Raw genomic sequence first — 22699 nt, forward strand, 5'->3', positions numbered from 1 at the left:
ATCTGAATAAGATGTTCCAAAATAAAATCCAAAAAGCACAGTGTGAACAATGTCTCTTACCTATTAAATCTCTGAATCCAGTAACAGGCATTCACATACTTATCCAGCAGAGTTTTTGTTCGTTTTGATTTGTAGAAGAAAGCTATGTTGCCACATGTCTGCTCAAATAAATTAACGTTACCATCTAAACTGACTCATTTGGAAGGGGCAAGTCTACATAGCAAAAAAGTATGACATGTATGCATGCCAAAAACACTGAAATGAACAGAGTTCTCATTTTCTTCTTGTTTAGTGATGCCATCTCTTGACCTTTACCCTGCACCCTGAGTCAAGCACAGATGCTGAAGTGTAGAATCATAGAAAATGAGAGGATAGGGTGGGGTGAAGGGAAGGGGCCGAAAATAAGGGAGGGGCAATTTCTCAAGATAGGAATTTAGGTAAAAAAATGCCCCTGACAAGGCAATTCCAACTTGAAAGACTATCTTCCCCAGCTAGGTGGCATCTAGAACCTATGACTGCCATTCAGAGAAAAAGAAAAAGGAAAAAAGGAATACAACATTTTCCCCTTAAGGCAAAATGAGTTGTTTCTCTTTAGTAAATGCATGGACTTAAATTATGGAACCTCAGATTTTATAGTCAAAGCAAAGGAAACCATAAGATAAACAGTTAAAATGTTTTATTGATTAAATGTTATTGTAGCTTTCATGTGTATTTTGTAAAGCAAAACATGGATATTTCATGCAATGCTTCAAGCACAATTTTCTAAAGAAAACCAATAATCATGTGTTCTGATAGGAACTGCATATTCAATAGTGGACAAATCCCATAGCATTATTCTTTTTTCTCACAGTAATGGTAAAGTGTTTTTCAGTGATTGTAAAAAAATCACACCATCTTCTTTCCTTTTACATAGAACTTCATAAGATAATCCACATGCAAGAAAAGCATAGAATAAACAATGTCTCTTACCTACTAATTTACTTTCCACCACTATGTTGAGGCCATGGCTTGGTGCCACCTTTGGCCTCATTTCTTATCACAGCCCCCCACTATCTCTGAGCCCACAGTATCCTCTTGAACCTCTGGCCCCTTATTATTTCACATTTGTATCCCAGAGCCTAAAAGGAGTCCACTTTTTTTTTTTTTTTACTAAATGAATAAAGAAATAAATAACTTTAGGCTAGAAGTGATGAAACATGTAAATAATATTACAATTAATGTTTACAGTTAACAAAGCACCTTCTTTGTCTGATTTAATACTCAAAATCATGCTATGAGGTAGATACGTCATATCTCTATTTTACAAATAAGGAAACAAAAGCTCAGAGAGGCTAACTAGGCTTCCCAAGAGCCCAGCTAATGAAGTCACTTAAGCTGAGATTTAAACCCCGATCTTTACTAAATTCCATATACTTTCTACTACATCCTGCTTCCTCTAGAAGTATTATACGCAATGAGTAGAAGCTGAAAGATTCTATCTAATATATTGAATTTTTTTCAGGATGAAATAAGAAAGCATTCTATTTTTGAAAAATTCAGAATATTAATAACATTTTATGAATTCTCACATTCGTTTGGTTTATTCTTCTTTATAAATATGAAAGAAGAACCAGCAATGCAAGTTTAATATCACAAGAGAGTTGGCAGTATTTTATTAACCTGCCCTCCTAAGTTGCCTGCAATGGTGTAATTACTGCTATTTATCAGTCTGTGCACATGTACTGAATTACAGCCTAGAGATGTATAACTTTCACTTACAGAGAAGAAGGTTGGAGGGTGCAAAACATTCTATTGTAGTCCTAGGAAGATATTTTTAAAAATTATATTTCCCTTTTGCAATCCCATAATGATTTCTTTTCATGTAATCTTCTCTTTAACTGATCCGTAGCTGGAAGATCCACCAGCATCCAGCAGCATGCTCCCCCAGGAACTAGGTGAGTGACAGTTGCCTGCTGCCACCTAGACTTGGCAGTTGAAAGGAGCAGAGATGGCTCCACTATGCGTGTTGCTATATTCCTGACTTGCCAAAGACTGGGAAGTCGAAGGCCTTTACAAGTGTATATTATTTCTCCATGTACATCCCCATACTTCCCAGCATACAGCATGTCAGTGGACCCTACATGAGGGTTCTAAAAAATGAATCTGAGTAGATAATTTTTAATACTTGTCAATTAGAAATGTGATGCTGCATAGAAGAAAAATACAAAAATTAGGAATAGGTTGGTCAGGGCTTAAGAACATGTGTTGTCCCCATCCTCAACCCCCCCTTTTGGAGGGACACCTTTTACTCAAAAGAGATTCTTCCTGTCTCATCCATTCCCAGTTTAGAATATTGATACATCCTTATGGCTGTCTTTTCTGCTATTATTGCACACTATGAAAAATTGCAGATTTAAAAGAAACTCTGACAAGTGTTTTGAGTAGGAATAGGAAATCCTAAACCCAGGATGATTATTTCAGATGATCACAGCTGCCTGCCAGTGCTTTTTTAGGATCATTGTTCAGTGTTTTTGAATGAAAAAACAGTTGAACGTGACTATTCTCTCTGGATCTCCTCCCCTCTGTGCCCACTGTCTGCCTTGCTTTGTAAATGTAGACATGCATTAGCTTCTCCCTTCAGCCTTCCTTTTGTTTGGTCAGGTGTCTCCTTGCAGACAGCTGACCCACAACTCCAGTTCTCACTATTGCCTCTATTGTGAAGACTCTGACTTCCCTTCCTGTAGCTCTGCAGCTTCTTCTAGGTCCCTGATCCATCACCTGAGCCCACAACTCTCTAATCTCACTTCAAACTCATGAAGAGTTCAGAGAAGGAAGAATGAGTGTATCATTCCAAGTGTCATGGAGGAGGCTGGGCCTGAACTCACTGTAATGTAGGCTCTTCTACATCATAACTGCACAGATGGAACTTTTATATTAAGAAAATTTTTTAAATTCTTGGAATTCAACAATATGTCTAATATACAGTCAGTGGTTCCCATTAAATCTAAACTGCTGTCTGAGATCAGTATTAAATCTGCAGAAAGCTGTGCTTGTTAAAAAATCACGGAATTAAGTACTTGTTGAAAGAGCCTAGCAAAGTGACCAACATCAGATCCTTGGTGGTCTTGCTGACCTCAGAGCACAGAGGAGGCTCACAACACACTGACTGTGGGCAACCATCAGGCACCATGTGGGAGGAAGTTGGTAATCCTACAAGACAAATCATATTTTGCCAAGACATTTAATTAAAAATTTGGTCATTGATCGGGTCCAAGTTTAATTCCTTTAAGAAATGCAGATATGCACATTGACAGATGCTTTTCCAACATTTTTTAAAAAATGTACTATAAGCTCTATTCTTTTTTTTTTTTTTTTGCGGTACGCGGGTCTCTCACTGTTGTGGCCTCTCCCATTGTGGAGCACAGGCTCCGGACGCGCAGGCTCAGCGGCCGTGGCTCACAGGCCCAGCCGCTCCGCGGCATATGGGATCTTCCCGGACCGGGGCATGAACCTGTGTCCCCTGCATCGGCAGGTGGACTCTCAACTACTGTGCCACCAGGGAAGCCCTATAAGCTCTATTCTTGCATCCATCCCAGGCATGTCCACTCCTGCTCTATTTTCTCCATACACTGTGTTTCATTTATATATTCAGGAACATTTTAGTTAGAATAATCAAAGGAAGAAATAAACAACAGTTAATTGGGAAATGGACTAATTCTAGAGCCACAGTGACGGTCATCATAGGAGGAGATGGCTGTGATATAATTGTTCTTCCTCCAGTGACTATCAATAGAGTGGGTTTTGCCAGATCTCCTGAAGCAATTGCTACTATAAAGCTCCATGTGGAGCAGGACTATTGTCCCTCCAAATATAGACCCTCTATGTTTGAGGGCCAAGAAATCCAATGTCAGAATGAAACAATGGAAGTCTGCCCAGAAACTTCTGTAAAAAACGATCCCTTTGATAAAACTGACTAATAAAGAAACACCACAATTGCTCTTTTACCAGTAATCGTTTTAAACATTTGATTATAAATGAAAATTTTGTGGTAGCTTGTGACCAAGAAGATTCACATTTGTATGTGTGCTTCCCAAAGGGAGAGATGGTAGGTATAGTATAAGCACAGAAAGAGGGACATAAAATGTGAAGCCCTAATGCCTAGCTCAGGCTTTAGTAGATGCAGGGCCTACTGCTAAGATACAGATAGAGAGAATATATGCCAACCTTTAAACTGGATCTGAAGCCCTCCCCAAATTGCTCATGGGTGACGAGGCCTGCCTGTGTATTTCCATAGAATCTTGTGCTTTAATATATTGTAATACTAGAGGGTACCTTAACTGTTGTTATTTGTTGTCTTCCCCATGTAGGGGAGGTCTACATCTTATTTCTTTATGCTCAGTACTTAGCATAGTGCATGGCACATAGTGGGTACTCACTAAAAATAAATAAAAAATAGTTGTTAAATTAATGAATATTCCTGTTGGTAAAAAATTTATCATCCACATGGATATGTTTTAACTATAAGGACATATACAGCTGATTTGCTGTCTATTCCCTAAGGTGAATTTTATGTTCTTGATAAATAAGTTGTACATTTGTTTTTGTTTTTTAATTTTATTTATTTATTTTTTGGCTGCACAGCACATAGTTCCCCGACCAGGGATTGAACCTGTGCCCCCTGCATTGGAGGCACAGAGTCTTAACCACTGGACTGCCAGGGAAGTCCCAAGAAGTGGTATGTTTACTCTGTGTAAGGTGTTCTGCTAATCACTGTGGAGGATACAGAGAATAAAAGATGTAAGACTCCACCTACCCCTTATTTTATCCCCAGGCTTGTGTGGAATGCTCCTCTTTAACTCACCCTGAATCATCATCTGTCAGTTCTTTGAGGGCTTAGTGACTGTGGTACAGGAATAGGTGCTCATTAAATGTCTGGTGAAGGAATGGATAAATGAATCTACCTGGTGCTTGTGGGCAATTTGACATCAAAAGCTTGGGGCTAACAGCTATCAGTGTAATGATGAAATACTTGAAGCTCTCATGGGCTTTTTTTGTCAGCTGATTGTGGTCAACATTCTTAACACGTAGCTGCAGTAGAAGCTCCTTGAAGGCAGGATATTAACTATTTTGATCTTATTCATCATTGTATTCTCAGTCTCAGACACACTGTAGACTATCAGTAAATATTTGCTGAGTTAATGAAGTTTTGAATGTTTCGAGTCTTTGCAGAGAAAATTTGAAAAGTTAACAAATAACAGTGATAGAAAACACAGAGTCAAAGAGAAATAAAATGTTTTGGGGGGCTCACTGTAGTCAAGATCATGTCTTGCGGGGGTACGATATTTTTATAAATAAAATTTATAAATTTTAATCATATTTTGGATAGATCTTGAAGAGACAGGTAGAGTTTCAACAGGCGTAGATGTCCAGGAGAGGACTGACTTCTCGCTTTTTTTTTTAAACTCTTATTTCAAAGTTACAGAATTCCTTGATTCAGAGACATGGAGTTTAAAAATTATACAGAATTCTTATCTTTAGGTCTGCAGAGAAAATCAGTTATTTTTAAGGTGATTTTTTTTTAAATCACATGGAATGTTGATAAACTTTTTTTTGAGATTTAAAAGAGAGGGGTTTCAGAATTTAATCATGAAATTAATGTTAAGTACTAAAACACATTCCTGTAACGCTTTAAGCTATTTTAGTACCAATAAAAGACTTTAGCCCTTTTTTTAGAACTAAAGGCCATTAAAATCAATAAGATCTTTAAGAAAAATAATTTTACTTTCAGTGATAAATCATAGTAAAAAATATGATGCCTAAAATATTCACCTAACCATGTAAGACATCTGTGTCTCTGCAGCAAGATCAAAACCCTCAAAATTAAGGGCCTTTGGACCCTGCCTGTGTCTATAGTTAACAGATTTCACAACCTGGGAAAGTCCACAAGCTCATCTTCCTTGTTGATGAAAAGAGGGGCTTATATGAGAACTGTGCCTCTCAAGCTTTAATGTGCCACTGACCACCTGCAAACCTTGTTAAAATGCAGATTCTGATTTAGTATGTCTGGGGCAGGGCCCAAGATTCTGCATTTCCAGCAAGTTCCCAGGTGATGCCCACGTTGCTGGGTTTTGACCCCACTGTGAGTATCAAAGGATTAGAAATCTTTTGCTTTCTGCTGCCCCAGGATCCTAGGTAAGGTTTCCAGCATGAAAAGTTTGTTATCAGACATAACCTGGAATTATGTATGGTTCAACTACAAAAGGCTTCTGGAAGTCCTTCTCACTGAATGTGCCCAGTGCTTGGCATTACTTTACCACTTCGACTCATAGGAATAATTTTTCCTGGCACATAGTAGGTGTCTTTGGCACATAGTAGATTCTTCTTCCTTCATTTCTCCCTGACAAGTGCCAGATCATAGTGGTAGTTAAATACCAATACTTAATATAATATGCTTTGTGTGACTTTAGGCTTCTTTAGGAATCTGGCCAACAGTTATTGTATCATCCGTCAATCATGAAATCTAATAATAATTTCTTGAGCCCTACTGGGTATAATGGACATAGTATAGACTGTATAATGCAAGGTATATATCATTATGCTTTATTTGCAGATGAGGATACTGAAGCTAAGAGAGATATAAGTGAAGTCTAGGGCCACCTAACCAGTAACAGTGGCCAAGATTTGAACCTAAGTCTTGCTGGGTCCCAAGCTTTGGTCTTTCTACTATACCACACTGCCTCTCTGAGGGAGGCACAAGACTGGAAAGGGGAAGGTTCAAAGATGTGCATGGCATATTATGCGCTTCTAGAACTTTTTAATATAAGATCACTAAGAGATAATACAAAGCATCTCCAAATGAAGTACTCAGTGATTATTTCAGAAATAAGTTTTGTGGTAATGCAGACGTGAAAGGAAGCTGTGTGTGCAAGAATGGCTTGGAAAGGCTTCCCAAAGAAGGGGGCCTTTGAGTCAGGTCTTGAAAAATGATTCGGAATTGAAGGAGCAAAGAAGGGAGCATCACAGACAGTGGGGACAGAGGTAGAATCACTTTCCTTCCAAACATGAAAAATTTTAAGGCTTTTTCACGCAATAAGAAGGGCGTCCACCATGACAGACCATTAATGCCAGACTGAAGAATTTGGATTTCATCCTTTTATCAGTGGGAGACCTCTTGATGTTTATAAATAATATGTCAGAACTATACTGTAGAAAGAATAAGATATCAGAACTATACTTTAGAAGGTAACTCTGGCAACTAGGTATGTGAAAAACTAGAGCTAGAAGAGTCGGGAGGCAGCAAGATAGATGGTTAGTTTTTTCATCTGTAAAATTAGGAAAAAATACTACCTCATAGGGTTGTTTTGAGAATTAGATGAGATACAGCATGTAAAGCACTTAAAATGGTGCCTGGCCCATAGTGTTAAAAAATGTGAGCTATCATGTCAGCTAGGTGTGAAGGCGAATTAGCCTAAATTCTGCATTTATTTACGCTCAACTTTAGAGTTAGTTCTTCCCTTAAAGAGCCTCTTAGTACAGCGTCAGGCATATTGAATGTCGTCACTGCTAGGTAGTGTGACAGGTGTCATCATTATTTTCCTCTTTTGCTCTTCCTCCAGGCAGGTGTGCATCTGTGTCATCTTTTCTCTAACTTTACTGTCACAGGGCAGCACAATGACTCTCGTTTGGCTTAATGTTGCTTTGTGGCTTGTAGCAATCTTTCCTCCACTAATTCTGCCCCAGTTACTACATGAGAAGGCTTCCTGAGCATGCGCTCTGCTTGGAATGAAAGAAGGGCTGCGATTCTGAGAACAATTTTAAAATAAATGGGTGAGTCCAGGTTTTCTAAGAAAAAGAAACTCAAGGTGGAAATTCCCTGCAGAAGAATTTGACTGGGAGTGACATTTGACATATATCAGCAGCTTTGGGTTTTCATAGGTTAGTCCTGATTTTAAACCAAGACTTAACATACTGAAGTAAAAGGTATACTAGACATATTTAGTTAGAACAGAGTCCTGTCCAGAAGAGGAGAGAGAGAAAAGATATGGTGTGGGGGAGGAGGGATAAAGTAACAGTCAAGTCACCAGGTCCCCAGGCTTCATCCTCACTGAGTAGTCAGATCCCCTTCTGAAGATCACTTCATTTTCTCACATACAGAGTGAAAATACCATTTGTGTATGTGCCTTTCATCCAGCATTCCATTCTACCAAAATTTATTATCTACTCCTGTGGGCCAGGCACTAGGCTAAGTGCTGTGATACAATAATGAGCAGAAATACACATAGTTCCTGCCTTCAAAGAATGTACAGACTAGGGGCATAGACAGATATTAATCAAATAATCTCCCCCCCCCCCAAATATTATAATGCAGCTATGTCAGAAGCTACAAGGGAGAAGTACATGTGCTACATAGGGCAACAGGAAAAGTGTCCTTGAGGGAAGGAGTGTTGAGCAGTGGTTGCTTATGCCACGCTGGGGGTAACTGGTGTTATAGCCCAAGAAGAGGGAACTGCGTGTTCCATTGCCTTGGAAGGAAGGCCAGTGTCCCGGGAACACAGAGCAAGAAGGAGGATGTGACTATTGAGGCTGCAAGAGCAACTGGGGGAAAAACCAAGCCAGGCCTGGCAGGTCTTTTCAAAGGATTGTCTTAAAGGGCTGTTGCCATCATCAAGTGAAACAAAGAGCCTACATTTATAATCCAAAATCTTTAAAAATTATACAATTCTGAACAAATGGAAGGCAATTTAATTATAATCATGAGTATTGTGCCTCTGAGTTATACTAAGAGAATTGTTCCAAATATCATTATATAGCTTACAATAAGCATTTATTCTACTCATGGAATCAAAGAACAAAATTTGGCTGTATAATGGGTCATAAAATCCTCTCCAAAGAAAAGTCTAGGCCTCCACCCATTTGATACATATAATGTCGGTGATTTCATAGAATCATAAACTCTTAGTTTGGACCTTCCTCGCTAACCTGTGACATTTCCAATGTGGCTGATCACACTGAAACTGAGATCCTCTAAGGATGAGGACCTCCTAGCTATCAGAGGCAACTTATTCTATCTTTGTACTTTGAACCTGCTTCAAATTTCTCACTCATATTTTGGGTCAAAACCTGTAAAATAAGGGCAAGGGGGTGGGGGGATGCTAATCTCACAGTGCGCCGAGCGCTTCACATCCACAATCTAACTTAACCCTTACAAGAGCCTTATGAGGCCTAACCTCAGTTTTACAGATGAGAAAACTTAGATGCAGAAAATTGAGCTAATTTGTATTTGTCCAAGCCCATGTAGTAAATAAGTAGCAGAGCCTGACTATGAATACAAGCTGACTTGACTCCAAAGCCACAGTTCTAAGTGTTCTAGAACTATATTTTAGAGCCACTTAAAAAATATTTTGATAGTTACATCATCTTTTGAAAATCTGATGAAATCCAAAGACCTATGCTCTAAAAAGGTGAAAATATGCACAACATTTTGCAAACAGCGTCAGTTTTGGAGACTCACGGATCATAAGGAAATATACCCATGCTATTGTATTTGGTGGTTACCACATTAGCTTCATTAGGACAGAGATCGCTGTCTGTCTTAATCATTGATGCATTCCCAGCACTAAGAACGTTGCCTGGCACAGAGCAGGAGCTCAAAAAATAGTTCATGAATGAAATTGATTCCAAATGCTTGGGCCCATTCACCTGATTACTTAGAGCAGGAGGATAAAAGTACAGTGTGGAGGGGCCGGCTTGGTGCAAAATTCAAGAGAACCGCAGAATGACTCCCAAACCCTGATTGTGGACCCCAAGGGGCCTTCTGAGCCCAGACTTGAGAAATTATAGGCCAAGTTTGTTTTGTTTTGGTTCGCTTTTTAACTTTAAAACCATTTTCTCTTCCTCTACTCTCAGAAAAGGATATTGTCTTTAATAATTTCTTTTTAAGCTAGAATTTTAAGTACACTAGTAAAAATAGCCCTTCTGAGTAAGTTTTCGGGAAGTATTTGGATAAAAGTGCATAGACCACTTTACCCGACTGCTTCCTAGTGTCACCACTATATTATTTAAATGGATTTTGCTTGTTGTTGGGGAAGTGAGAACTTCAATATGCTTATGTATATCTCTAAAGCTGAAGTAAATATCAGCTCTTGGTAAATAACTGTAAGGATGTTTTATGTTATTTCTCTCAGGTTTTAAAATAGCTGAAAAGAGGGCTTCCCTGGTGGCGCAGTGGTTGAGAGTCCGCCTGCCGATGCAGGGGACACGGGTTCGTGCCCCGGTCCGGGAAGATCCCACATGCCGCGGAGCGGCTGGGCCCGTGAGCCATGGCCGCTGCTCCTGCGCGTCCGGAGCCTGTGCTCCGCAACGGGAGAGGCCACAACAGTGAGAGGCCCGCGTACCGCAAAAAAAAAAAAAAAAAAAAAAAAAAAAAAAAAGCTGAAAAGATAGTTTCCTACACCTAAAGATTCGGTCTGTGCAGTTGGTAGTTCTTAGCGCTCCTATTGAATCTTGCCCAAAAGGCAACATTCAAGAAGTATGATACAAAATCCTTTTCCAACGAGTTTTTCTTGGTTCAGATGAACTGATAATCATATATACTTGCTTCCCTTATGTGTATACAAGATAAGTAATATATATACATATAAACCCATCTACATGAGGAAAGGGAAACCTTAAGAGACTAAAACAGTCAGTAAGTGGTAGAGCTGGGATGCTATTTGGTGCTTTGCAACAGGAGAGAAATACGATGAAAGTGGTATCCTGAGAAGCTAAATGTTCTGTGGTGTTCAGGATAGATGGTATTCAGGAGGCAGGGTTAGACAGGGACACAAGTTGGACTGTCAGAATCGTCTAGGCAAGAGGGCTGGTCCCTACATGGTGGAGGCAATAACACAAGAAGGAATGGATGTGAGAGACATTTTGAAAAGGAAATCATAGATTTTTTTGTTTGTTTTCTCTCTTGTTCTCTTTCTCTTTTGAACACTGAGGTTTTGCCTAATACTGTGGGAGTCACTGAGGAAGTTCAAGCCATGTTAGACAGTATGCAGATTTTTCTTGTCTATGTCTGCCATCTGTGAGACACAGAGGCAGCTGGAAGTAAGGTTAAGTCTGAGGCTTCTTCTCCACACCTCCTGACGTGAATCGTTGGTTAGGCTTGATCCCCTTATTATAAAAGCAATATAATTAGTCATGTGATAGAATATTTGGAAAATGGAAATTTAAAAGAAATCATCCATAATTCTACCATCCTAAAAATGGTCATAATTATTTTTTTGGTGTGTTTCCTTCTAACCTTTTCTTACTATGCATTAAAAAAATTTTTTTTAATTGTAATCGTAGTATATACCACACCATTTTGTGCCCTACATTTTTTTAAAAAATATAAATTTATTTATTTATTTTTGGCCGTGTTGGGTCTTCGTTTCTGTACCAGGGCTTTCTCTAGTTGTCGCAAGCGGGGGCCACTCTTCATTTTGGTGCGCGGGCCTCTCACTGTCGCGGCCTCTCTTGCTGCGGAGCACAAGCTCCAGACGCGCAGGCTCAGCGGCCATGGCTCACGGGCCTAGTTGCTCCGCGGCATGTGGGATCTTCCCGGACCAGGGCACGAACCCGTGTCCTCTGCATTAGCAGGAGGACTCTCAACCACTGCGCCACCAGGTAAGCCCCAGTGTACCCTACATTTTTTTTTTTTTTTCTTGGCGGTACGCGGGCCTCTCACTGTTGTGGCCCCTCCCGTTACGGAGCACAGGCTCCGGACGCGCAGGCTCAACGGCCATGGCTCACGGGCCCAGCCGCTCCGCGGCATGTGGGATCTTCCCAGACCAGGGCACAAACCCGTGTCCCCTGCATCGGCGGGTGGACTCTCAACCACTGCGTCACCAGGGAAGCCCCAATGTACCCTACACTTTTTTTTTTTTTTTCTTGGCGGTACGCGGGCCTCTCACTGTTGTGGCCCCTCCCGTTACGGAGCACAGGCTCCGGACGCGCAGGCTCAACGGCCATGGCTCACGGGCCCAGCCGCTCCGCGGCATGTGGGATCTTCCCAGACCAGGGCACAAACCCGCGACCCCTGCATCGGCAGGCGGATTCTCAACCACTGCGCCACCAGGGAAGCCCCTGCCCTACATTTCTGATTTGCAACAGTACACTGATTGATTAACAGAATGCCGCGGGACTAGATTTTCTAAGGTAAAACGTACTGAGAAACAAGCCAAGGCCAAGGACAGCCCTTGAGACCCCCAAAGTCAGGGAATGAAAGAGGGTATTTTAAGTTAATCAGAGATTGAGAGTAGCTTTTGATATGTTCTAGCCTTCTGTGCAGCAAACAAATTTTTGGTGCTTAGTATTTTCCTGTGATTGATTAGTGCTGAGTCATCTTGGTGGAGCAGCATAAGGAGAAGGTAGCCACGCCCGGCTATCTCTGTTGTACTCGGTCTGTTTAAACAGGTTTGTGTCATAAGACACAGTGTTATTATGATGTGCTCTCAGAGGTTGGCCAGAGGCGACTGTGTGCTTTGTTAAACATCAAGCTCTGGAGAGATAATAACATGAGAAATCTCAGGACAGCCTCTATATATTTTTGTACACACATATATTCTCTATCGGAAAAGAACACCCCATCCTACCCCCAGAAAGGCCGTACAAAACAGGCATAAAAGCCAAGCAATGCCCTTTTCTTCCCTTAATTCAAAGGAGCACCAGTATAAGGAAACTTCAAGGGAAGCTACTATTGATATAGGTTTAGAAACCTGCTTTGCTTTTAAAAGTAGAATTGTACCAGGACTTCCCTAGCGTAGTGGTTAAGAATCCACCTACCAATGCAGGGGACACTGGTTCGAGCCCTGGTTCGGGAAGTACCCACATGCCGTGAAGCAACTAAGCCCGTGCGCCACAACTACTGAGCCTGAGCTCTAGAGCCCATGAGCCACAACTACTGAGCCCGCATGCCAGAATTGTTGAAGCCCGGGCGCCCAGACCCCGTGCTCCGCAACAAGAGAAGCCACTTCAATGAGAAGCCCATGCACCATAAGGAAGAGTAGCCCCCTTTCGCCACAACTAGAGAAAGCCCGTGCTCAGCAATGAAGACCCATTGCAGCCAAAAATAAATAAATTAATTTTTTAAAAAGGTAGAATTGTACCAATTTTGAAAGATGATTAGACAAAGGGTAGCTTGTTTCCCAAAGCCAGAGTAGCATCTGATGGGTAGATTTAGGACCTCATACCGTTGCTGCCTTCCCCGGCAGATCCCTCTTCCTTCTGCCCAAGCCTGTAACTCCTGAATTCAGTTTGCCTCTTAGTTCTTTACCATTATCCACCATAGTCCTTCTTCTAAAAGGACTATTACCTCCAGGAAATAGCCGCAGCAGAGAGGTATCCCCTGACTTTAGAGCTTCGGTGGAGACAAAGGGACAAGAGTCAAGAGGAATATTGATGGAAACGTGTGTCCTTCCAACTTGAGTTTTAGACTCTGAGAGTCTCTATGATGCAGCAATTTGGGATACTAATCTCTCAATAACTGGAGAAGGGTGTCTAGCATAGGAAATTACTTATGCATTTTTTTTCTCTTCATGAGCATTTCCCCCCCAATATCGTCTCTCCCTCCTTCTCTCCCAGCTCTGCATCTCACCCAGCTCTGTATCTCGCCAGCCTCAGCACTACTTTTTCTGCTGTGTGTGTGAGTCTACTCTTGTTCCGATTTAGCTGACCCTACTCTGCTCCCACAGGCACCCTCTGAGCACCTCTGTTGTAGCACCTGTAATGCAGCCCTGTAATTGTAACTACCCTCAACTTTTCCTATTATAAATCATACTGTTGAGAAGAGGAGCAGTGTCTTATTCATCTTTGTACATTTGGTGCCTAGCACGAAATATACCTTAGAAATATTTCACTATGAAAGGGTGAAAGAAGCTGTAACATGAGTTAATTAGTGGCTTTGTTTCTATTTATGACAAGATACCAGCAAAAAAATCATATTTTAATTATACCAGAAGCACCTTTGGTCAAATCATTCTTCCCAACCTAAAAGAGGTCCCTCCTCTTGTTGCCCAGCCATAAGCACTGAAATTTGTCTTCTCAATCACCTCCAAGTTCCATTGATACCAATATCTAGGGCTCTAGAGAGCTATGTTGCTACCTTCTCAAATTCTTAGTGCTTCTCTCTGTATGGGATGTGTTCTAATGTCATTCCTCCTCCTGGCACCACTTTCAGTTCTTTAAAATATAGATTAGTGGTCTTATGTTAGGAATAAAGAGGGAAAATGGTCTATCATATTCTTAGTGTACTGAGCTGAATTTATCCAAGAAGGCATATGTGGTTTAACTATATAAACAGTGCGATTGCATTATTAATCCTGCAGTCTTATTCCTCTTCAGTTTGTGGGCCATGGTTATTTCCAAACTTTACTTAGTACATAACTGTTGCATGACACCAGGTGGGAAGCAATTATATATAAAAATGGACACTGGATCCAGGGCAGCAGTTCATTGTACAATTTTTCTTTTCTTTTCTTTTCTTTTTTTTTTTTTTTTGTGGTGAAAATACAGCATTTATTGCAGGGTGCCAATCAAGGAGAATGGGTGGGTCATGCTCAAAAGACCTGACCTCCTTTGTGTTCAGGTTTCAGGGAAGGGTTTTTAAAGGCAACATTAGAAGTGAGGGTTGCAGGGTGCCTGATCAGCTCATGGACATTCTTCTGATTGATTGGTGATGAGGTAACAGGATGATATTTTAGGAATCTCAGTTATCAACCTTCTGGTTCCAGCATACCATCTTAATAATGGTGTGCCTTTCAATGGGCAGTCTCAGACATTTACAAAACAGATACTTTGGAGCATCAATGAAGAATTTCCCAAAGGATTCATCATAGGATTTCTTTAATGAGCAAGTTTCCCTTTCATATTCAAATTATAATTTGAGTCAACATAAAGAAAATATATTCACTGTTGTTCAAGACAGAGAAGGAGATTATAGAATCAAATCTGATGCAGGTGAAGATAAGCCTCTAATAAGTCTCTAAGAACAGACAAATTCCACCTAAGGGACTGAAAGGTCCTGTCTAATAATCTAAGTAATTCTTTAAAAAAAAACGAAACACCCCAAATTAGCAATTACATGTATTTTCGATCAGGGCAAAAATATATAGGTTCTAGAAATACCAGACAATAAATTAATTTAAATCTCCAGGAAATTTTTTTAAAGAATTATTAAAAGATGTTTATGAGCATGAAGAAATAGAGGTGGTTGATAACCCAGATGCAGAATGGGTCCATGAAGAACACTTGGCCCAATGGTGTTCAACTTTTTAATTGAAGGCACAACAGGCATGCTTAAAAATTTGAGGCTGATTCAAAGCTAAGGAAGATAGATTAATTTTTTTATGCCCTTCAGCCTCTCTCTGTGGAGAAAGGGTTGCTCATTTCCTCCAGGCTCCCTATTTTCACAAGGGACTTGTGAAAATTAAATTGTCCTCTGTTTGATGCTCAAAGCATATACTTTTGCCCCTAAACAACAAAGCAAAATATGTGCATTTCAGGCTCCTTTTGGAGGAAAAAACCTTGAATCATCTGCTGTCCAGTCCTTATCCAATCCAAGTTGTTGTAGCAACAGCATATTGCCTAACATATATGCATTCACTCCTCTAGACATTCTAAATTTTATCCTTGGAAAAATTCAGATCATCGTTTATTCAATTTTTTACTCAATCATTTATTCAATCAACCGCTATTGATTTCCTCCTATGTGCCAGGCCTTGTGGTGGGCACATAGGATGTGCATGAAATAAACCTGGTCCAGACACGACAGTCTACTGGGAAGGTAAGGCAACGTATAGGTTAACGAGCAAATAAATAGGTAATTACAAATTTAGAAAGTGCTGTAGAGCCAACACATGGGGTGCTGCTTCCGCTTAGGTAAAGTGAACAGGATGGCCCATCTGAGACTGCATGACTTAAGATGATGCTTGAAAGCTGAGAAGGAGCCAGCTATGGGAAGGGCTCCGTGAAGAGCATTCCAGGCTGAGGAGTAGCACGTAGAAAGAAGACGCTAAGGCAGCCAGGTCTAGAGAAAGCTAGTGGGGAGACTGTGATGAGGTGGGAGTGGTGAGCTGGGAATAGAGCACGCAGGACCCCGTGGGCCAAGTAAGAAGTCTGGATTTTTTTTCCAGGTGCAATAGAAAACTTGGAGTATTTTAATCAGGGAAGTGATACGATTCAACACATAGTTTAAAAGATCACAGAGACTAGCATACTCAAACCATGTTTTCTGAGGTACCCTCCTAGAATTAATTTTCCTATATAGTGCTTTGTTATCATACTATTATGGACACTGAAGTGTCAGTTAAGAAACCATGGACTAAGGTTTGTTACCATATCCAATATCACTGAGGATGCTGATTCTTTGTGAGGACCCAGGAAAATTTTCCCTGGGGGTCTCAATATCTGGTGATGTGTGTTTATCTTGAATCACTGCTTTGTTTTTATCTTATGAATATGTTAAATCTCATAACTGATCTTGTTTCCCTTTTGGCTTGTCTGTTAGGAATCTTAAGCCACATTTTCAGCCACCTCCTGCAAATATACAGGGTTGTGTGGCTTGTATGTCTGTGAACTTGGCTTTCTTATGTTTCCACCTTTCCTTTACCTTTTTCCAAACACACTTAACTGGTTATTTTATACTTTTATAATGGAGGTATTTTCATTAGCTACCTTAAAGAACAAGGCAGAATTAAATAGTTGGAGGAGAAAATCAGGAATTAAAAATATCTTAATAAATTTAAAGACCTGTTCTTAAGTTTGAAAGTTCATTTGTTAAGTATAGGATAGAGAACACTCATTTAACACAGATTTTATGAAGACACAGAAACACCACTTAGACTGACTCTAACACAGTCTGAGGTGATGGAGATAGCCTCCCACACAGCACTTAACATTGGTGTAATGGTGAGTTTTCTTTCTGTTTGCCCTGGAAGACTGTCCCTTGAGGCAAGGACCACATCGCATTCACCATTACATCTTTCATACTTACTGCAGTGCTGTGCAGGCATTCAATTACTTAATTCAAATTAATACCATGCTGAATTAATGATAGAGTAAATATAGATTAAAAAAATAAAACCTCTCATTATGTCAGACTGGATGAGCAAGAGTGCAATCCCTTGAGTTCAGGAGGTACCCACACACTATGCCATATACTACTGTGCTTGGCCATATCTAGAGCTCTAAGTTTAGGGTAGGAGCAATATTTTTAAAGAGATACTGACAGACTGGAGCAGATCCAAAAGACAGCAATCAGTTTGCTGAATAGTTAGAAGATGTGTGGTTTGATGGAAAGGAATGTTTAGCATGTGAAAGCAGATTCTTATAAGGGACAGGTTGGCCTTCTAAAATTGTCTGAAGAACAGGCATATGGAAGAAGGAATAGATTTGTCCTAATTCCAAATGACAGAATTAGAGCCAATGGATGGAAATTATAAGGAAAAACTTTCTTAAACATCTTGTAGTCCTCAGTGAGATAATATCCTTCACATATGTTGGGTAAAGCATTCATTAATTGATCTGACCATGACTTGTATAATAGGTGAGTGGTTGGATTAGAAGATGTTTAATATCCTTTTCAAATCCAAGATGTAAAAACTTTATGCCCATAGTAGTTGCAATGAACAAATGGATTGCTTATTAGCATGTAACAAGCTAATCTAATTGATGTGCCACATAACCACTATTTACAGGTATTAACATGACTGTTAATACTAAAGGTTTTGCGTTAGTCATGAAAATGTTTCCAAAGGCAATAGGTTTTGACAGGGTGAGAGAGTAGGAAATCACACAGTTGCAGATCTTTGAAACAACTTATAAAAGTGAAAGAATTTTGGTTTGGCTGCAATGGATGGGTATGGGCAAAGAGCCCAGGACAAGTCAGACCAGATCGCTGGCCATAGGAACTGGAGCTGATGGTTGGCTATGGTCCCCAGGGGATGGAATGAGGGCAGAGAATGTGCTCGCAGAGGCCTGCAAAGGTGAAGTTAACTAAAGAGAGTAGTGAGGGCTGAGAGGCAAAAAAACAAAATCTGTTACCACTCACAAGCCTTTGCAGTAGGATCTGGACTCCAAGTGGGAGACACGGCCTAGAGGTGGAGAAACTGAGTCAGAAGAGAATCCACTCTGAAACCTTTTGTGGAGGGTCCTGGTCACGGCTGCGAATGTTAGTATTTTTGGCTGGCCTGCATTGGTCCTTGGGGTGTATGTATGTTGAAAAGGTTTATTGACAAAGAACGGGGCACATACATCGCGAATCAATTAGTAGAGATTCTCAAAATGAGCTTCAGAGCCCACAGGAAGGCTTTGACATTAACCCACAACCTTTGGATTCAAGTAATTTAAAAGCAGCCCTCCAGATCGGTTCTGCTTTTTTTCTACCGACCACTTGTATCTCAAACATTTTCCTACTTGGCAGAACTACCTTGGCTCCCTCTGAACAGGCTGACGAGGAGGCTGGAATGTGTGTGAAGGAATAGAAGCAGCAGCAGACAGATGAAAGCACAGTGAGCCATTCCTGGCTTCTGTAAAAGCGCTCCTCGCTTTCTGCCATGTGTACACAAAATTCCATTGAGCGCTAATCTGGGATCATCTATCAAAAGACTTAAAATTTTTAAATACCAAAAGTTTTGTTTAGAGGTCAAATTTCAGAGTTTTGACTGTATTTGGAGTGTGTGCATTGGGAAGAAATGCCACAGAGGAGGCCAGGCAGTACACAGAGTTAGCCTTGAGGATGAGCAGAAAGCAGAGGACAAACAGTCTACCCTTCAAAAAAGGAGTTGTTAAGCAAAGAGATGGTCAGGCTGCCTCTTCACTTCAGTATTGGGGAAGGGATGAGTGGATCTCCAGTTCTTGGTCTTTTACTCCAGAGAGGGCCCATGGTTCTCACTGGTTAGTTAAAGGCTCTGGGCTATGTACCTTACTCTAAAGACACCTCGATCTCAACCACCACAAGAATTTAGTCATCCTATACCTATATTTCCACCCCGCTATCACATACAATTAAATAGGGTTAAGATGATTTTCAGTACATTCTTCCGAAAATTTTCTCCCTTATCCAATTTCCCCAGCACCCTTTTAGTGCCACAGTTTTTCCTTCCCTGTCCCTCATGTGTAACAGTGGAAAGAGTTAAAATATCATCAGCTTGGAGATACACAGAGACTCTACACTTGGTTGTTATATGACCTGGGACATTGCTTCACCTCTGGGAGTCTTAATTTCCTTTTCCACAAAATAGGATAGCACAAAGGGTTGCTGTGGAGATTAATTAAAGACATGAAATGTAAATAGCATAAGGCTTAGCACTCAGTAGGTGCTTAGCACTGTCAGCCACCCTCCCTTTTCCATTCCCCCTGTTCACTGTTCTTGTTGGCTCCCAATATTCATCTGTTTATCCCATCCCTGAAATAGTCTGAGTGAAGATTCTTCTTGATGACCAAATTAGGAGAGAGGAAAAGTAGTTGAAAACTAAAAACTAGTACCATCCATTTTTCTCATTTTTGAAGGAACTGGAATGGAGGAAATCCAGCATCTTGGGTTTTCAGCACTCTCTCCCTCTCTCTGGTTCCTTTGGTCCTCACTCACTCACCAGTCAAGAGCAAGAGCTCTCTCCACGAGATGCATGGAGGACATTTCAGCCCAGGGAAGATTGTCAGCAGTTTCTTGATTTTACATTTACAACAAGCAGAACAGAACTGCCCACCCAGTGGTGATTCTTCTAACACTGGGACCAAATGATGAAAACAATTCACTGAAAGGGCTCAGATCTCATAGCAATACATTAGCATAAAACAAGGCGATAATGATGCTAATGAGAAAATAATGTTACCTATCTGCTTTAAATATGGTATTTTGGACACAAAGTGGCAAAACCACGGTGAGTAGTTGCATGGGTTTATAGCTACTACTACCTTAACCATAAAAAATAAGTTGGACATGACACAGGGAAGACAAAGATGTTGATACATGATCCTTCATAGATCCCTTTATTAAAAATCAGACTGATTTTTAGAAAAATTGGGCTTTACACTAAGCTTTCTTTTAATTAGGAAATTCAAATTCTTCTTTTTTCTCCCTAATTTACATTCAATTCTTGTTCTTCATTGCCATCTCCTATGAAATACTATGTTTCATGTTGTTGTATCTGCTTATATATATCAAAGAATACATATTTATGATCTTGATGTTTTCAGAACAAAACACCTCAGGACTTTCAACACGTTCATGTATTCATTATTATGCAAAAAGGAGGCATGGTGAATTTTCTTTTTTTTTTTTTAAATAGTAACCTGGCCAGGATACAGTGCAGTGCTTCTCAGGAAGAATCGTTCCATTTACTTTTAAAATGCAGCCAAGTCAGTGTTAAACTCCAGGGTTGGCACTGGGAATGGTCAGTCTTTCTTTAAGTGTTATCCACAGCTAAAAAGCAACTACATATCATTTCCTGCCTTTTCCTTCCCTTTGCTTGGTTTCCCAGCACATATGCAAAGTTCCCAAGTCCCATGATCCGCTCTTCTTTCTCTCTCTACTCTTCTTCTACACTCTCCCACTGAAAAGTGATAACTGGCAGGTGTTTACGGCAGGGACGTCCCCAACACTGGACTATCAAACTGAAAGCATGTACACAAGGTGGCTGACATCAGCATCTCCATCAGATGGCAGCCAGTGCTGGAGCTGAGCTTGGGGATTGGACCTCACAAGCATCTAATACTGCAGTGGAGTGCTAAGCCCGTCTGCCATTCATGCCCAGGCTTCTGGCATACCAGAGTCGCTAGATCTTAGATCCCTTTCACCATCCACAAAAGATCCCCTGGAATAGAAAAACTCTGATCAAATCCTAAATAAAAATGAAAAAGGAACACCCCTTTCCTTTCCTGCATCAACGCTGACTTGAAAACCTGACCCTTACTTACTCTTGCATAATTATCGGAAGAGGCTCACAATTGCCATGAGAGAGAGTACATTCCAGTGTAGGCCCTAGGGATCTTTATTAACGTGCTCATTTACCTAGTAAGATATTTACACGAAATGAGCTGCTTCTCAGAATTGCAAAGTTCCCACAGGGGAAGATGTTAGGACTGACCACCGTTAGCCACAGCAGCAAGAATCGAGGACCTAATTTAAGTCCTGTTGAACTTTCAATTGAAAGTTTTTATTATTAGGATTCCAAATCCCAGGCCAGGCTATGTTTCAGTTTGAGACAGCCGAATATAAGAACAACCTGGCCTTATGCCTCTTTTTCAAAGAACTTTATTCCCTCAGCCCCAGGTTCAGAATTTGATAACATGTTTTCTATGGACTTTTTTCCTCTTTACATCAAACAATATTAAAGAGAAAAAATAGGGGAAAAATGCTAATTACCCCCATATGTATACTCGGATATGGCCAAGTGGAATTACTCACGTTTTCCTTAAACACACACTGTGGTTCCCGATCTCCACACATGTGGGCACAGACCCTCCTGCAAAGCCCTCCTCAGTCTCTGCCTGTCAGAATCCCACCCATTTTTTTAAAGCCCACCCAAATGTCTCTTCCTCTGTGTGGCCTGCTCTCGTCACCCCAGTCAAAAATAATATTGCTTCCTCTAATATTGCTCTTGTGTCTTTCTTGAGGCCCCTTTCACATAAGGCCTGTGTTATGTGCTTTTGCATAACTTCTCTATTGATCCCAGGCAGCTTGGCAACATCAGCATTGCATGGATCTGCATCTTTACAGTGATTCCTGGCAGTGTCTTAAATGTGAGAGGTACTTCAAAAGTACTTTACTTCTGGGTGATTAAAAATTGGAGAGGTGGAAAATTTAAAGGGGTAGATACTTAACAAATACACTTGTGCTCTTGCCTCTGCCAGTCTCATCTGTGAGAGCTCTCAGCTTCCCATGCAGAAGGGGCCTGGAGCGTATTTACTCAGGGCCTTAAAGCACTTGAAGTTCACTTTTCACTGGAAAAGCTTTATTTATTTCTTTGTAACGAAGGGTGGTAATTTATCCTAAGCTGTTTATGCTTATTTGAAGTAGTTTTTCACTTGCTTCTCACATCCATCTTTTAGCTGCCTTGGAGAAGGCGAGTGTGCTTTCTCTAACCCTTACAACCAGAAAGATTGATTTCCTATGCCCAGGGCTTATTTTTCTTCTGCTGCCTTTCCTCTTCCCTCTCTCTTTCCCTTTGAACTCTTTCAGTGAGTGCTGCTTCTCGGGGCTTAGTCAGCTCAGAGGCAGGGCAGTACTCACATTGCCTTCCCGCATTGTGTGGGGATCAGAGAGGCTGGACCTGCCTCTCTCCGGGGCTTGGGGCCGACTGTGGACCGTCCCATCTCCTGTCTTCCTCTGATTGGCTCTGCGAGGTCACGTGAGGCCGGGGGTTGGAATTCTGAGTTGTGGCTTTTGGCACTCCTTTTTCTTTTTAAAAATCGCTGGGTCTGCTGAGCTCTGCTGGGCTGGATGCCTCGCTCTGTAACTGAGACTGAAGGTAGACGGAAACAGCCACAGGGCAGACTGAGGGCAAAAGAAAATCTGCCGGGATGTTCAGTCAGGGACCCAGTACCCCAGCTTCAGGTTGCTACTATCTAAATGCCATGACACCTGAGGGCCAGGAGATGTATTTGCGATTTGATCAGACTGCGAGACGCTCTCCTTACAGGATGAGCCGGATTCTAGCACGCCATCAGCTAGTGACTAAAATTCAACAAGGTGAGT

At 40.9% G+C, this 22699-nt stretch overlaps 1 protein-coding gene across 2 annotated transcripts in view; it reads left to right on the forward strand.

The window, feature by feature from the left end:
* The window catches only part of STARD13 (StAR related lipid transfer domain containing 13), a 226970-nt gene that overhangs the window by 27207 nt on the left and 177064 nt on the right, over nucleotides 1–22699 (forward strand). Inside the window, exon 1 of one of the 2 annotated variants that reach the window (XM_004282208.3) lies at nucleotides 22401–22693. The exons of the other annotated variant lie outside the window; for it this stretch is intronic. Coding sequence (XP_004282256.1) covers nucleotides 22525–22693 — 169 coding nt within the window. The 5' untranslated portion in view covers nucleotides 22401–22524. Of the gene's footprint in view, nucleotides 1–22400; nucleotides 22694–22699 lie in introns of those variants that run through there. 2 annotated transcript variants of the gene reach the window in all.

The sequence above is a fragment of the Orcinus orca genome, chromosome 18 (genome assembly GCF_937001465.1).
Source record: "Orcinus orca chromosome 18, mOrcOrc1.1, whole genome shotgun sequence".
In the NCBI taxonomy this organism is placed as follows: domain Eukaryota; kingdom Metazoa; phylum Chordata; class Mammalia; order Artiodactyla; family Delphinidae; genus Orcinus; species Orcinus orca.